The 17,612-nt window shown below is 31.7% G+C and overlaps 2 protein-coding genes across 3 annotated transcripts; one reads left to right on the top strand and one right to left on the bottom strand.

The window, feature by feature from the left end:
* The first annotated feature begins 985 nt into the window (after positions 1-985).
* On the top strand, positions 986-6,042 carry LOC127242223 (cyclic nucleotide-gated ion channel 2-like). 2 transcript variants are annotated; one of them, XM_051261685.1, is made up of 8 exons: positions 986-1,171; positions 1,257-1,821; positions 3,287-3,502; positions 3,585-3,880; positions 4,715-4,826; positions 4,906-5,142; positions 5,223-5,309; positions 5,417-6,042. In XM_051261685.1, the coding sequence occupies exons 1-8, from the start codon at positions 1,143-1,145 to the stop codon at positions 5,912-5,914; spliced, it is 2,040 nt and encodes a 679-aa protein (XP_051117642.1). In that variant the 5' UTR covers positions 986-1,142; the 3' UTR covers positions 5,915-6,042. The 2 variants fall into 2 exon arrangements, with proteins under 2 accessions (XP_051117642.1, XP_051117641.1); XM_051261684.1 differs by having other exon boundaries at positions 1,097-1,171; positions 1,248-1,821.
* Positions 6,043-6,428: 386 nt separating this feature from the next.
* On the bottom strand, positions 6,429-10,212 carry LOC127242365 (cyclic nucleotide-gated ion channel 2). The gene is made up of 8 exons (XM_051261878.1): positions 9,848-10,212; positions 9,153-9,756; positions 8,851-9,066; positions 8,441-8,757; positions 8,243-8,354; positions 7,923-8,159; positions 7,761-7,847; positions 6,429-7,095 (listed from the first exon to the last, which is right to left on the bottom strand). The coding sequence occupies exons 1-8, from the start codon at positions 9,886-9,888 to the stop codon at positions 6,598-6,600; spliced, it is 2,112 nt and encodes a 703-aa protein (XP_051117835.1). The 5' UTR covers positions 9,889-10,212; the 3' UTR covers positions 6,429-6,597.
* Positions 10,213-17,612: the final 7,400 nt, after the last annotated feature.

The raw sequence follows: 17,612 nt of genomic DNA, 5'->3' as shown, positions 1-17,612 counted from the left end.
TGTTAAATATAAAGATTGTTCAATAATATAAAAAAAAAAAAAAAAATTATATTTCTGCAGCTACAAAATATACATATTTCTATTTTGGGACGTCTAATTACAAAGTAACAATTTTATTAAATACTCCACCCTTTTTCACAAATACCCTTATTTTACATCACATTATTACTTTTATACGAAAAAGTAAGGACAAAAGTGTCATTACACTACTTTTACATACCCCGCGCCAAAAGTAAATGTATATTTTATCCGTGGACGGAGGAAGTATTAAATACTACTCCCTCCGTCCTACATAATTTGTCCCTATTTTCTATTTTCATCCGTCCCACATAACTTGTCATTTATATTTTTGGAAATATAATTATGCACTTTAATCGCATTTTAAATTTTAAATTTTATAATTTTTTTTTAATTTTAATTAAACTATTTACTTATCTTAATCTTAATCTATAATTATTTTTACTAAATAATAATTATTTTTATTAATACACTTCTTAATTACTTACTAATTATATTTTACCTAAATTCTTGTGTTTACAGTAATACACATATTATACGTATTTTTTTTATAATAGAATAAAATAAATATTATATGTATTAAAAATTGTATTAGTAAAATTTTGATGGGACAATCAAGAATTAATGTGGATTTTTAGAAATGGGTATAAAATGGCATACTTTTTTTATATATAAAAAAAAAAAATTAGTAAAAAAATGAGCACACGCTTTTGTATCATTAAATGTTTACTTTTATTTTAATTTTTTAAAGTAAAAATAATTATTTTATAATAATACTATTTTAAGGGGAAAAAAATATATTTAATAATAAATCGCAACAAACAAACGAACTTATTAATGCAAAATAAATTTACTTATTAATGCAAAATAAATTTTCATACAAAACAAACTAAACATAACAAACACTGCGAAACACCTTAGAAAAATCGGCGAGCTCCCTGGACTCCAACACCAGATCCACTCCAGCCGTCGATGGTGTGGGGTCCAATCCCTGAATGGCGCATGTGCCCTCCACGTGTCCTCCGGCCACGCTATTAAGCTTACAGGTTTCTAATATCTTCTGCTTCATGCAGACACCCTTTGATAATTCCCATTCCCATTTCCATTAATGTTGCTCAGTTTCGATGTCTGAATTCTGCAATCGCATTTTCAGGTTCTTCAAAAAAAATAATTTTATTAATTTTATTTTTCGAATTTTAGTTAATTTCTTTGCCTCAAATGCTTTTAAGTATTTTCAGATTAACCGGAAAGAATTTCCGGCGGAACGCCGACGACTCGCCGGCGGATTGCTACGCCTGCGCACAATCGGGGCCGGTTTTCCACTCGACCAAGTGCAACCCGGTCGAAAAGCCGGAGTGGGATTCGACCGCCGGTTCGTCGCTCGTCCCGATCGCCGGTCGGTCCGGCGGGGTCTACGAGGACCGGCGCCGGTTCATCATCGACCCGCGGAGCGTCAACGTGCAGAGATGGAATCGGACGGTCGTGATGGCTCGAGGGGTAGCGCTGGCCGTTGATCCTTTGTTTTTATTCGCGATTTCGATCGGCGGCGGCGGTGGCGGCGGAAGGCCGTGTATTTATGTGGATGGTGCGGCGGCGGTGGCGGTGGCGGTGGTGCGGAGTTGCGTGGATTTGGTGCACGTGTGCCACCTGGCGGCGAGGTTCCGGCTGGCCTACGTGTCAAGGGAATCGCTCGTGGTGGGGTGTGGGAAACTCGTGTGGGATGCACGTGCCATAGCTTCACATTATTTGAAGACTTGGAAGGGCTTCTGGTTCGATTTGTTCGTCGTATTGCCAATCCCTCAGGTATTTTTTTTTTTTTTTATTTCGATTTCATTGTTTATAATTTACATTTTATCTCATTTAAAAAATATTATAAAAAATAAATATATAATATATAATCAGTTTATTCATTTAGTTTGTTTAGATAAATTGATTTATTATTATTATTATTATTATTTTTATTTTTATTTTTATTTTTTTTTGTGTATAATAACTATATTAGTAATGTAAAAAATAATATTTTTGGTTGAATTGTTGATTTTTTTACTAGTGAATAATATTTTAAAAATAACCATATCACCATAAAAATTACCTTTATTTTTTCATTTTAATTACACAATTGTTACTATTTTTTGCATTAATATTTTATCTCTGATGTCCAACTCAATTAAGACTATTTTTATGGGACGGGGGAGTATATTATATTAATATGGATATATTTGTATTTTTTAATAATATTTATAAGAAATTGTTCCATTAAAAATTATTGAGGGAACATACTTAATATATATATATATATGAATAAAATCTTTTTTAAAAAACCATGAGGAATAGTTCCTTTCCATATATCATAATTTTTTTTAATTTAGTATTTAATTATTTTAATATTAATTTATAATTATTTATATTATATAATAATTATTTTTATTAATATATTTTAAATTAAATATTTTATTTTTTAAAAAATGACAAAAAATAGCAAAACTGGCCATGCCTTTAGACAACACATGGCTCTCTTAATCTATTTAGTAAAAGAAAAGATAATTTCCATACCAACTCCAATTTCTTAAAATGTGACAAAAATAGCCGAGCACTTGTAAATAAAGTGCGAAGACATTTATGTTTGGAGACTTACGTCCCTGTTAATTTTCCTTTTTTTTTTTTCATTAAAAAAAAAAGAATTATCTTCTTTTAAAGAAAAGATCCATAATGTTTTTTTTTGTACTTTTAAGTATAAAAAAAAAAAAGAAACAAAGAAAAACAAAATAATTATTACTCACTTTAAATAAAATTTATGTCTAGTCAAACCTTTATAAATTAAACAGTGAGGCATCTCTAGCTTAAGGGTTGAATCCCAAGTTCGATCTTAGTGAGATTTGAATGACAGAGAAGTAGGTGTGTGAAAAACATAAGATATATAGAATTACGTAGATAATATAAAAATAATAAGTGTGTAATATATTAATTTTAAAAAAATAAGTCAAACTTTTTTTTAAAAAAGACAAACTTTTAACTTTAAAAAATGCAAAGTAATAATCAGCAAAGATGTGTTCTTTTTTAGTTTAGTTATTATTATTATTATTATTATTTATAACATAAAAATTTTCAGCACGACGAAAAGTATGTACTTTTTTAAATGTAACATTTTATTAGAAAAAATAATATATATATATATATATATATAAATATATTTATATGAATTTGCAACGGTTACATAGTAAAAATTTTATGACAACAAGCCTTGATGATTGTGTGGTTATATCGACAGGCTATGTACTGGCTTGTAGTTCCAAAACTTATACGAGAAAACAAAATCGGGTCGACGATGACTATACTACAACTAACATTCCTACTTCAGTTCATACCGAAAGTCTATCATTGTTTTAGCTTAATGCGCGGGATGCGCAAAGTCACCGGCTACATTTTCGGGACTATTTGGTGGGGATTCGGTCTCAATCTCATAGCCTATTTTCTCGCTTCTCACGTAAGTGCGCGCGAAGCTAAGTGGCTAAATGTACGGTTGCATATGTTTATTACACAAATTAATCGAATGTGCATTTGTGTAGGCATCGGGAGGGTATTGGTACATCCTAGCCGTCCGTCGTATAGCGTCATGTCTTACACAACAATATAATGCAAGAAATTGGAACGTCTCGTTGTCTTGCTCGGGGCAAGTATGTCATTCGACACAAGACATGTCGTGTTTTCATAACTCGACAACTACGGCTAAAAGAAGCACGTGCTTGGATAGCGATGGACCGTTTCCGTATGGGATTTTTGAGTTTGCACTTCCTCTTATGACGAGCAATTCTTTCGCGACGAAAGTCCTTTACTCGAATCTTTGGGGACTAATGGCTCTCAGGTACACATCCATAATCGAAAAACATATATATATATATATATGTATATATGTATACATAATCTATGTCAGTGTAATATAAGTAGCATTTCTTATTGTTCTGGTTATATAAGGGTGTGTTTGTTAGGGAGTTTGAATTTTGAATTGAGATTTAAATAGTAAAAATTTTGAATTTACATAATTGTATGATGTGATATAAATAAGCGTTGATATAATATTTTTAATGTAAATTTAATTTTTAGTATAATATAATAAAAAAATAGGTATTTGATTTAATATTTTTTGAGAAAAAAAAAATTGATGAATAGTAGATTTTTTACAAAATTCCATAAACGAACACACCTTAAATGAATTATATAGAGAAATCGTTATATATCTCACATGTTCGCTCTAGTGATTATATATTTGAATGTGACACTCATGCATTTTATAGGGAAAGTGATATGTAATGGATCCACAATACATGTGTGAGTGTCACATACAAATATATGATCATTAGCGTGACGACAAATGAAATATACGACGGTTCAAAATCGACTAAAATGATAAGAACGTCACGTCACGTACCTGATCAAAATTGCATTTGATCTTTTCCGACATATATATGTTGGTTGACTCTCGTTCGTAGATAAATAATTAAGTTGATGTGTATCCTAATAGCTTAAGCTTTTATGCTAGTCGGTCATCTATATCAACTAACATGGTATCAGAGTCTTAGATCTCGAATTCGAGTCCACTATCTTCCATTTTCGTGATTTTAGATTAGTCAGTCATTTATATCATCTAACAATATGTATACTCACACCTTATACGTCTTTTCCCTCAATTTTGTTCAAGCACTATGGGAAACAATCTCGAGCCAACGAGCCATTGCTTGGAAGTGTTATTTTCGATGACCATGGTGTTAGCCGGCTTGCTTCTATTCACCTTGTTGATCGGAAACATTCAGGTTTCATTCGTCGACCTAAACTCATTTCCATAGTTTAGAAAAATGTTCGACTAACCGGGCTTGCATTTGTGTGCAAAAGGTTTTTTTGCACGCCGTCATGATGAGACGACGAAAAATGCAATTACGATACAGAGACATGGAATGGTGGATGAACCACAGGCAATTACCTTCCCATCTGCGACGACGGGTGAAAAAATACGAACATCAGATATGGAAGATGACTGGAGGGCAAGACGAGAACGAACTGATCAAAGATTTGCCCGAGGGGCTTCGGCGCGACATCAAGCGACACATTTGCTTAGATCTGATTAGAAAGGTTAGTACGTTTATCAAGTCGATCGTAACGTACGCATAAACGTAATTAACGACGAAAAAAAAAAAAAAACTGATTCGCAGGTGCCATTGTTCCACAACTTGGACGATCTTATCCTCGACAACATCTGCGACCACGTAAAGCCTCTCGTCTACTCGAAACACGAAAAGGTTTTTTCGATCGATCTCGATCGTGCTCGTGAATTATATATATATATATTTATGCGGAATTATGGTCGACGACGACGTACCTATCGAATTTCTTTATCGTCTTGTAGATCATCCGAGAAGGCGATCCGGTGAAACGGATGACTTTCGTCGTCTGCGGACAAGTCAAGCGGAGTCAAGGCCGGACCAAAGGCGCAGTGGCGACGAGTATTTTGGAGACGGGTAGCTTTCTCGGAGACGAGCTGATTTCGTGGTGCCTTCGTCGCCCATTTCTCGACCGGCTCCCGGCGTCGTCGGCGACGTTCGTATGCACTCGTCCGGCGGAAGCATACGCTCTCGAGGCCGAGGATTTGCGATACGTAATACAACACTTCCGTTACCATTTCACGAACGATACCGTAAGGCGAGCGACGAGGTACTACTCGTCGAACTGGAGGACATGGGCCGCCGTCAATATACAGCTGGCCTGGCGGCGACATGTCGGGAGAACACGGCGAGGAAATTCAGTCGAGAACGACGGCGGCGGCGGCGGTGACGGCGGGAGTCGCCGGCTTCGAAAGTATGCTTCCATGTTTCTTTCTTTTAGGCCTCATGATCATCTGGAGTGAGGCAAAATTGAAGCTTTTGATTTCCTGTATGTTCTTTGTCGAATCTCAGGGCCAAAAAATGATCCCTATGATGTAAGAACATAAAAGTCTCACCAGAGAACATTGATATATCTAAGGATAGAGTTGACAAAAACTTATCCAACACGAAATAATTGGGTTTGGATCAAGAATTTCAATCCGATCATATATACGGATTAACTCAAATCTAACACGATAATAAACGGGTCAGTTTAGGATGGACTCTCTTAACTCGAATCTGACACAACTCTTTATAAAATGTCTATATTAATTATATATTTATTATACATGTAAAATAATTATAATTATATAATTAAACCAAGTATTAATTTTATCTTACACATTACACTATAAACAATAAAAACTAACATAATATCACAACATAAAAAAGAATTGAATTTGAATCCAAAATTTCGACTTAATTGTATATACGGGTCAACACTGGTCAACACTAAGCAGACAAAATAATAAACTAGTTAACACGAATTCAACGTGATAATAAACGAATTGAGTTAGATTTGAATTATTTAATCCGTTTAAAGTAATCAAACCTGAGACAAATCGGCAAGCTCTACGCACATACATGAATATAACAGCACTTTTTAATTCTCACAAGAATGGTTAAATTGATCAATGGATGCAGGAAAAAGAATTTCAGGAGAACCTTATTCGAGGTGATCGTGAGGCCGGAACGACATGAAGTAAGCAGCATATTGCCGTAGGCGGCGATCGTCTCCGCCGGCGGCGGCAGCTGACCGAAAGGGCTGTCCGGTGACGGGTCTCGTCCGAAGAGTGTAGTGCCGCCAGGCGAGCTGGATGTTGACGGCAGCCCATGTTCTCCAGTTGGATGAGTAGTATCGCGCAGTTCGGGTGAGCCTCTCGTTGGCGAATTTGTACCGGAAGTGCTCGGTGATGTACCGGAGATGTTTTGAGTCGAGCGCGAACGCTTCGGTGGGCTCGATGCAGGTGAACGTGGCAGACGACGGCGGAAGCCTGTCTCGGAATGGACGTCGGAGGCACCATGAGAGAAGCTCATCGCCGAAGAAGCCACCGGGCTCGAGTGTGCTCGTCGCCACCACGCCTCGGCTGAGGTTTTGGCTGCTCATCACACGGCCGTGAACTATGAAGACCATCCTTGGCACCGGGTCGCCTTCGCGAACAATCTGCCGTTATGCATCACAAATGTATACGGTAAGAATTTGTTCATTGTCGCTAGAACGACCATGTCTTTTAGAGATTTTATGTGATTCTTTAAATAAAGTCGTTATAATTTGAGATATTTCTCCGAGTATATTCTTGCCATGATATCTTCTTTTATCATTTTTGTTTCTAGTTTTGGTAAATTCTTATATCCGGTCTTTGATTGTTGTTCTAATTTTGTTAAAAATCTTACTTTCGATTCTAACGGTATTGAGAGTCTTATTTTGTACTTTTAATTCTAACTATGTTAAGAGTTATGTTTTCGAGTTTAACTATATTGAAAGTTTCTTTTCAATTTCAATTCGTTTTTTGTTTTAACTTTATAGTTGTTTAAAATTCTTAAAACTCTCAATCCATTGAAATATTTCTTTCCGATTTTAATTCTGTTAAGAGTTTGGTCAAACTCTAATTCTATTGAGAATCATGTTTCCGACCCTTATCTAGTTCAAATTGATTTTTAAAGTACCATTTCAATTTGAATGAAATATTGAGAGATTTCATATGTAACTATTATGGATTCTATTCGATCATTATGATCACTATGTATTTATAAACTTTCGACTTCATTATTAATAATATGCAATTATGAAATTCTACGAAATATAACAGCAAAAGCGCTTTGTCGTACCTTTTCGTCTTTGGAGAAAACGAGGGGACTAACGCGGTCGCATATGTTGTCGAGGATCAGATCATCCAAGCTATGAAAGATCGGCACCTGGAGAAACATTCCTATACACGAATTAGTACTAAAAATCAAAGCATCATCAGTCCGACGTTCTCGTCATTCTACCTTCTTAATCAAATCGAGGCACAAAAAGCGTTTGATGTCGCGCCTTAGGCCGTCGGGCAAGTCTTCAATGAGCTCCATCTCTTCGTCCCCGCCCATCACTGCCCATCTTTGATGTTCATACCGTCGAACTCTCTGTCGCAGCTGCGACGGCAACTGTCTCCTCTTCATCCACCACTCCATGTCTCTGCACCTCAGCTGCATTTTCCTCCTCTTCGCCATGACCGTGTGCAAAAACACCTGTTTCGAACCAAATTTCTAACCATCATCATCTGTTTCAACGTATCAAAACACAGATCGAATATAGATATTTGATTTCTAACCTGAATGTTACCGATTAACAGAGTGAATAGCATAAGACCGCTGAGGACAGTGATGATACTGAAGATAACTTCCAGCCAATTGCTCGTCGGCTCCAAATCGTTGCCGAAAGTGCTGAAATTGAAGGAGTTGCAGGTGAAAATGGCGATTGTAAAATTAGTTTGCAGCCATGGATGATAGATCCTCAATCCTCATATTACCTCAGAGTCATTAATCCCCAGAAAATTGGATAAAGAATTTTTACAGCTACAGAGTTGCTCGACACAACAGGAAGTGCCCATTTGTAAATGCCGTAACGAAATGGTCCATTGACATCCAAACACATAGGTTTTCTAGTTGCGAGTGTGGAGTTACCTCCACAAGGATTGTTCATCGTTTCGGAGGGCATGAAAACTTGGTAGCAGACCTCCTGGGAGCAGGACAGGGATAGATTGCAGATGCTGCTGTTTCTGCACTGCTGCTTCAGGCACGATGCTACCCGCTGTATCGCGAGAACATACCAACAACCGCCGGCGACCTTAATCGGAAAACAGCCATGGATACAAGTAAGGTTTGAAGTTGAACTGAAATATTCAAAAAATTAATAAGAAATTGAAGAAATCGGACTTACGTGGGAAGCAATGAAATAAGCTATGAGATTGAGGCCGAATCCCCACCAAATTGTGCCGAAGAGATAGCCAGTGACTTTCTGCATCTTTCGCATCAAATATATGCTGTGATAAACCCTAGGCAGGAATTGGAAGAGGAACATCAGGAGAAGAATCGTCATTATCAGCTTGATTTGCTCGTCTTTGATCAATCTCGGCACCACCAACCAAAACACAACCTGTAACAGAGCGAAATCACTTCAATTCACAAAGATTTATTGGTAAATTGTATATGAAATGAACAGATTGGGGAATTTCATCTGACCTGAGGAATGGGAAGAATCACGAAGGCATCGAACCAGAAACCGCCAAGGGAGCGCAGATAGTGTGAAGCTATGGCACGTGCGTCCCACACGAGTTTCCCACAACCAACCACCAGAGATTCCCTTGACACGTAAGCCAGCCGGAACTGCAGCCATAGATGACCTAAGTGTACGGCGTCGACGCCGGTGCGGAGCACCGTCACGACCGCCGCCAATCCGCCGTCCATGTACAGGCACGGGGATCCGCCGCGGCCGATCGACAGCGCGTAGAAGAACAGCGGGTCCACCGCCAGCGCCATTCCACGCGCCAGAAGGAACGCGCGGTTCCACCGCTGCACGCTTTTGCTCCTCGGGTCCAATACTCCGCTGGACGACCGCCGGCCGGGGATTCTGATCTGCGACTGGCTTTTCACCGGAAATAATGAAGATCCAGCGGAAGCTTCCCACTCCGGCGGATTCGCGTTGTCGCAGCTCGTCGAATGGAACGCCGGAACTCCGGCCTGCGTGCAGGCGTAGCACTCGCCGGAATTTGAGAACTGCACACTCTCCTCGCTCTCGTCGCTGGCGGTATCTGCAACTGATTTCCGCCGGAAAATTCCAATCCATCTCCTCACCACAAACAAAAATTCAACTCAAAACCTAACATAACCACCAGTTCAACATCCAAACTCAAACTTCAAATCCAAAATCAATTTACCTAGAAATGGAGAACTCGAACGCCGGAGACGAATTAGGCATCTTCGTAGGCGGCTAACCATGGGAGAGCAGAGAGATGCGGATCAATTACAGTCTGAAACAACAGAAATGGAAACGAACAAGGCAAATTTGAAGATGATGCAGGCGTTGTCAGACGAAATGCATGAGCGCAATTGGAGTGTGTGTCAGTGGAATCACATGGCAGTACTATGGAGATGAATCAGTAATTATCATCGCCATGGCCGTTCATCAGATCGCGATGAACAGTAATCATAATCATGAACTAACTTTTTATCCAAATTCTCTACATATAGATATCCTGTTCGTTGTTTTTATCCATTTTGTAGCTAGAAAACATTCCAACAATAATTAGGATGTCTACTAATCATTTATTCAAGAACAATTACAGTTAACTTCATCCACATTTATTAACACCAAAAAAAAAAATTAAAAAAATTTTAAGAAAACAAAGAAAGAAAAGGACATGACCACCACAGACTGAGCTGTTCAAATTGGACAAGGATTCTAATCAAATTGGCTGATAAGCCCCACATAGTTTGTTTGTTTTGTATTTTGATTTGTAGGAAAAAAAATTTACGTGAAGTATAAGTAATTATGTAGGTAAAAATAATTGTGTTAAACTAATACTTCCTTCGTCCATGTAATATGTGTATTACTGTAGACACCGTAATTTATGTAAAGTATAATCAGTAAGTAATTAAGAAGTGTATTAGTAAAAATAATTATTATTTAGTAAAAATAATTATAAATTAAGATTAAGATAAATAAATAGTTTAATTAAAATTAAGAAAATTATAAAATTTAAAATTTAAAATGCGATTAAAGTGCATAATTATAATTCCAAAAATAGAAATGACAAGTTACGTGAAACGGACGAAAATAGAAAATAAAGACAAATTATATGGGATGGAGGGAGTATAAAAATAACGAATGTGTCTGATATATTGATAATTTTTTGGAAAAATATGTTAAATTGTTTTTTTTTAACAACAAGAACACATAATCGACCAATTGTGTATTTAAATGTTAAAACAATGTGTACTTTTTGCCTTTATAATTAAAAAAAATAAAAATTAAAATAGTATTACCTTCGTCCATAAGAAAATATTATGAGTTTTTTGGATGTTATATTTGAATATTAATTATTATATCAATACGTAGTCCAAATTAAAAGAAAATGATAAAAATATCTCTATTAATTTCTTCTAATACAAATACAATGATATTAGTGGAGTAAATTATACAAATATAAAAATATTTTTAACGTTAAAGATAATGACGCAAAAGATAAATATTATCTTTTTTTATGGGACGAAAGTAGTATAACTTTTTACTAAAAAAAATAAAGCATGACAAACAAATAAATATACATCCAAAATACAAAATGAACATACACATAAAAAAGCAAACTTTTTTTCAAGAGAATTATAAAGCTTTCTTGGCATGTGGTTTAAATATATATATATATATATATTTAACACTTAAAATATTGACAACAAACACATACTATATGTTACTATTAATGAAAGGTGAAGGTGATAAATAAAAAAATAAAAAATAAATTAAAAAAAGTTTCGTTGGCAAGTTTAAAAAGATATGTTATGTTTGTATCCTGTTTTCAATTTTTTCTTTTGTTTTTTTAGAAAAATATTCATATTTATTATTCTTTTCATCAGAGCTAATTATGACACAATATTTAGATACAAAGATTAAAAAATAATAATATTTTTTATATAACAAATAATTAAAAAATAAAATAAGATAATTATATAAAATTTATTAAAAAATTAATAATAATATAGTGGATAAATGGAAAAAATTTATTCGTAAATTGATTATTACTATTGTTAAAATAGAGATAATAATAAAGTAATTTACTATAAATAAATTATATATAAATTTAATATATATAAAAAAAATTGACAATTATAGAAAATGAAAGAAGTATACTTTATTTAAAATATTATATTAAATTTTTTTTTTTTAATATTGAAAAATATCAAATCCTTGTTATCCAAAATAAACTATTAAAAATAAAAATATGTGAATTATCTTCGAGATCAGTTAGAGTGTTTGATTTGACAAAATTAGTATACCAATATGAACCAATTAATATTTCATCACAAGATAAATAGTACTCCCTCCGTCCCAAATAAGGTGCAACATTTGCTTTTGGCACGAGTTTTTAGGCAAGTAGTATTAAGTAGGATCATTTAGAAATTATTTTTTTATTTGGATAATACGAGGGGATAAAGTATGGAGTAAAGATAAATCATTTCCTATTTTGAAAATATTGCATGATGTTTGGGACATACCAATAAAGAAATATTGCAGGGTATTTGGGACTTTGTGAGTACATTTGTTGTGTGAGTTATATATTGTATTATATTATATAATCTATTTTATTATATAATAGTATGATATTATATTGTATTAATATTTTTTTTGAGTTATATATTGTGTTGTAATGTATAAAGTTGAAATCAGAATATATTGAGATATATACAATTATATAATATATTATCAAAATATATATTATGTATTATATTAAAATATGTTGTCGGAATATGCTACTTTCTGTATAAATATATACTGATTTGATACAAAAGCGATAATCTTATGTTATATATATTTATTTATTTTAAAGAATTCATTTGGATTAATTGGCACTGATTTTTTTTAGAACAAAAAAATTAATATTTTTGAAGTAAAATAATACTCCATCTTCATTTGTTATCTAAATCTATTTTTACATTTTTTTTTGTCATTTAAATTTATTTTCGTTTTATCTTTTAGTAAAAAATACCACTTTTCTATTTTTTCTTTACTCAAAAAAGTAAAAAATTTTAATTTTTACCTTTTCTTTATTATTAAATTCGTGCTCGGTCAAAGAAGCATACAATTGGACGAGGGATTGAGTATTATTTTATGTAAAAATATAAAATTGAATAGTAAAAAAAAAATTATTACTGAACAATGAAATGTTGGTTTCAAATTTGTATATATGATAAGATCTCAATTAATCATGAAGTCTAATAATTGATATTAAGCCTATCATGAAAAGAATATAATATGTGTGTATATAATAATAAGGACAGAGAAACAGACATTGATTCAATCTTCAGAGGCTCAATAATATTTGTGTTGAAACAGATGCCATGCAATAAATTCATCACTTGTCCAAAACTTCTTCCTGTCTTAATTAATTATTTATTTAATTATATATATATATATATATACATGAAGTATTCAGGATATACAGTTAAGATATACAGTTTTCTCTATTGACATAATTTGCAGATTATTATACTAGTGGAAAATAATCGTTGTCAATTTATACGTTATAAAATAAAGGGTAAATTATTTTTTTAATCTCGTAAATGGACACTCTTTGTTATTTTAGTCGCGTAAGTCGAGCATGTTGCAAACTAGTTTTATAAATGAAATTTTTTCGTTGTTTTAGTCCTCTGGCGCCGGAGATGCTTGCGTGGCTCGCCGGAAGCCATGTGTCCGCTAGGTCAGCGACACCCGACGGACGGACACGTGAATTTTTTTTTTTTTTTTAAATTTTTTAAATTTTTTTAATTGGACCAAATAAAAAAATTTTAAAAAAAAACAAATAAAATTAAAAATAAATTAAAAATAATTTTTTTTAAAAAAAATAAAAAATAAAAATAAAAAATAAAATCCACGTGTTCGCCAGGTGTCGCTGACTTGGCGGACACATGACCTCCGACGAGCCACGCAGGCGTCTCCGGCGCCGGAGGACTAAAATAGCGAAAAAATTTCACTTATAAAACTAGTTTACGATAGGCTCCCCTTACGATACTAAAATGATAAGGGAATCAAATTAAGAAACTAAAAAAAACAATTTACCCTGAAATAAAAGGATATATATATATATATTTTCCGTCTAATTTATAGCACTTGTTATCACTTTAATCATTTTATTAAAGTTTATATATAGCTATATCTAATAATTAGTCGCCGGAAAGCTCGCTAATATTGAAGATGTCATATTTTCTTCGTCCACAAGATTATATTTGTCTTTTGTACTTAGTATTAAAAATAATTTTATATTTATACAATTTTTTTGTTGTATTTAAACATTAAAAATAATTTTATATTTGTATAACTTTTTTTTTATACAAATGTTCTTCTATTAGTAACATTAATAGAAGTATTTTTGTTTTTTTTTTATGGATAAAAATAAAAAATGACAACATTTCAATGAAACCACGGAAGTATATAGACTTCAGTTAAAATATTATTGAAATACTACTTCTTTCATCCCAAAATTATGATATTGTTCTTTTTTTTAAAATCATAATTTTATTATTTTTATATTAGCAAATAATGATCAACTTATCACTATCTTTTTCTATTTACTCCCTTACCTTTTTTATTAATCATTTAATACATTTTTATAATACTTGTATTTTATTTTTTACTTGCCCCATCTTAATATTAAAATATTATTATTTTTAATTTTATATTGAAATAAACTTATATTCCCTCCGTTCCAGAACTATAATCTAGTTTGTATTTAGCACGAGATTTAAAAAAATATTGATATTATATTCGTAGTGGGTAAAAAGTACAGGTGAAATACTTATTTGCCCTTGTGAGTGTATTAGTGTAAAAAGTAATGACAATTGTGTAATAATAATGAAAAAGTAATGATAATTTTATAGTGATATGATTATTTATGAAAATAAGACTATTGTTTTGAAACAGACAAAAATGATAAACAAGACTATTGTATTGAAACGAAGAGAATATAATTTTACCAATTGAAAAAAAAAAAAAAAAACCATACATAACTAAAATATATATATATATATAATTGCATATACATACATTTATAGGTATGAATATTGATTGATGACATCTTGTGGCCTCCATAAATAGGGAAATGCCCATTGCGGCCGTGTGATGTGCATGTGCCTTGTTCTATCATTCAATAATTTGATTGTAACATTTTAATTTTATATTTTTTTAAATTTAAATTTAAATTATTAGAACCTATAATTCTTGTGACAAATTATAATTTGTATTATTAATATATATGTATATATATTTTTTTCGTATATATGAACAAGTACTTATTATTTAGTATATCAAGCTATTGAAAATATTGATGAGATACAATGTTGTAATATGCTAGGCCGTTGAAACTTGTACGTGAAGTCATTTGCAAGATTATTTATCTAAATTTATTCTTGTGATTTTAAAAATGTACATAACATCTATCTTATACTCACTCCGTCCCATAAATATAGTTTTAATTGGGTTGGTCGGCGTAGTTTTATGGTTATAAGACTATTATTTTGGGACAGATGGAGTATTTTATTTTTTTGAACCTAATACCCTGCAAACCAGGCCCGACGAGAAAGTCCCATTAGGCGAACCATGTGTGGCAGGTGACCTGAGGTGTCAGAAGTTTAAACCCATGACCTCACGGTCACAAGTCCAACCCGTCATTCCTTACTGGACATAATTCTTCACACTATGACTAGAGATACGCATAATTCATTTTTCGCTTGCACTACCAGGAATTATTTGTTTTAATAGAGAGATTTTACCACAATTTGACGTAATTATCGAATTTTATTTTTCGATAATTATTTGATATTCTCGCAATATAATAATTTTCTAATAATTATAGAAATATATCAAACAAACACAAAAAGAAGACACTTATTAACCAAGGTAGTAGGATAATACATAACTCCAAATATGATATAATATATTTAAGTAAAATTAAATTAATATGCAATAAATATTTCAACAATTATACAATATATATATATATTATATCTATAGAAAACAAAATACACTCCATTTGTCTCAAATACCGTGTCTGTTACACTGTAGACACTGTATTTTATGAGAGATGTAATTAATAGATAATTAAGAATATATTAGTGAAAATAATTATTTTATAATATAAATAATTATAAATTAAGATTAAGATAACTAATTAGTTTAGTTAAAATTTAAAAAATTAAAAAATTTAAAATGAGATTAAAGTATGTAATCATTTTTCAAAAAATGAAAGTCACATGGTATGTGGGACGGAGAGAAACGACAACGTGGATATGGTATCTGGGACGGAGGGAGTATTATATAAATAGATAAATATTTTATATAATTAATAAAAGTTATGTCATAAATATGTATTTAAATATACCTAATTTTAGATAGATGTATTTTTTATATTAGATATAAAAAATTATATAAAATAATATTTTATATTAAATTATTGATATTTTATCAGTTGATAAAATATTATACATATATATAGTACTTTTTATTAATATTTATAGAGAATAATTTTATTTAAAAATATTAAGTGAATGAATTATAATATATTTTTTATTGAAATAAAATTTTGAAAATTATGACTAAATTGCAGGTTTGGTACGCCCAATCTTTTTTTTAAGTGATACTACCACATAATTTTATTTTAAAAAAAAAAAAAATCAACAATTTAAAATATTTTTTCATATATTAGCGATATAATTCACATATCCTATATATAAAAAAAACATTTCATATATGCATATACACAAAATTAACAATTCAATATAAAAAAATATTATTTTTATATTTTCGATACGGTTCTCGTATTTAATATAAAAAAAAATACATTCATCCAAATATACAAAATGAACACAGAATATACCATTGTTGTAGTAGACCGATCAACAATATATATATAATATTTTATATCTGGTATATAAAAAATATAGAATAACTAAAAATATACTAATTTATAGGAGTATAAAGTATATTTGTGTGGATTTTAAATTTAGGTTTTAAATAATAAAATTTTTAAAATTTGAATATCTTTTATCTGATATAAATAAATATGATGTGATTTTTAAATATAAAATTAATTTTTAATAAAATTAAAAGATATTAGAAAAATATGTTGAAGAAACAATCTCCGATATTTTTTTTTAAAAAAAAATCTAATAAAAAATTATTATGTAATTGATATTATTGTAGTTTATTACTCCCTCCGTCCAGCTAGAAAGTACACATGTTTCTATTTTGGGACGTTCAATTACAAAGTAAACATTTCATTAAATACCTTACTTTTTTCCACAAATACCCCTACTTTACATCACATCATTATTTTTACACCAAAAAGCAAAGACAAAAATATCATTACACTACTTTTAACTACCCACTATAATTAAAATACTATTATTTCTTAAACACCGCGCCAAAAATAATTGTATACTTTTTTTGTGGACGGAGGGAGTATTTTGCAAAATTTTTAAATATGACCTCGTGAGGAATAAAATTATTTTATATAATAAATAATTCTTTTTTATTTCAAAGATTTTTAAAATAAACTTCTTTCGTTCCCGAAACCAACACAGGTAGGTAAATAGAGAATACCTAGAGGCCCGAGACAACTCTTTTTAAAGAATTCGGCAAAATAGCCCCGTAACTTCGGGAGAAGGGATGCCTCCACACAAAGGGGTCCTAGTTCCGCCGCGATGCCAAACTATATGTTAATTTTGATCTATTTGTGCCAATAGTAACTTCCAAATTCATTTCATTTTCATTATTTTTGAAGCTAATATGAAAAATACATTTTATTTTTAATAATAAAAAAAAGATAAAAATAAAAAACATACGTACTTTGCATGAAGTCCGGGAGCCTACGAACTCCAGAGGGTCCATCCGCATAGCGTTGCACTTGCACTGTCATATAGGAAGTTAACACC

This window comes from Andrographis paniculata, unplaced genomic scaffold (genome assembly GCF_009805555.1).
Source record: "Andrographis paniculata isolate CXL003 unplaced genomic scaffold, ASM980555v1 Contig86END, whole genome shotgun sequence".
NCBI classification, from domain to species: domain Eukaryota; kingdom Viridiplantae; phylum Streptophyta; class Magnoliopsida; order Lamiales; family Acanthaceae; genus Andrographis; species Andrographis paniculata.
This window is presented reverse-complemented; position numbering and strand designations above follow the sequence as displayed.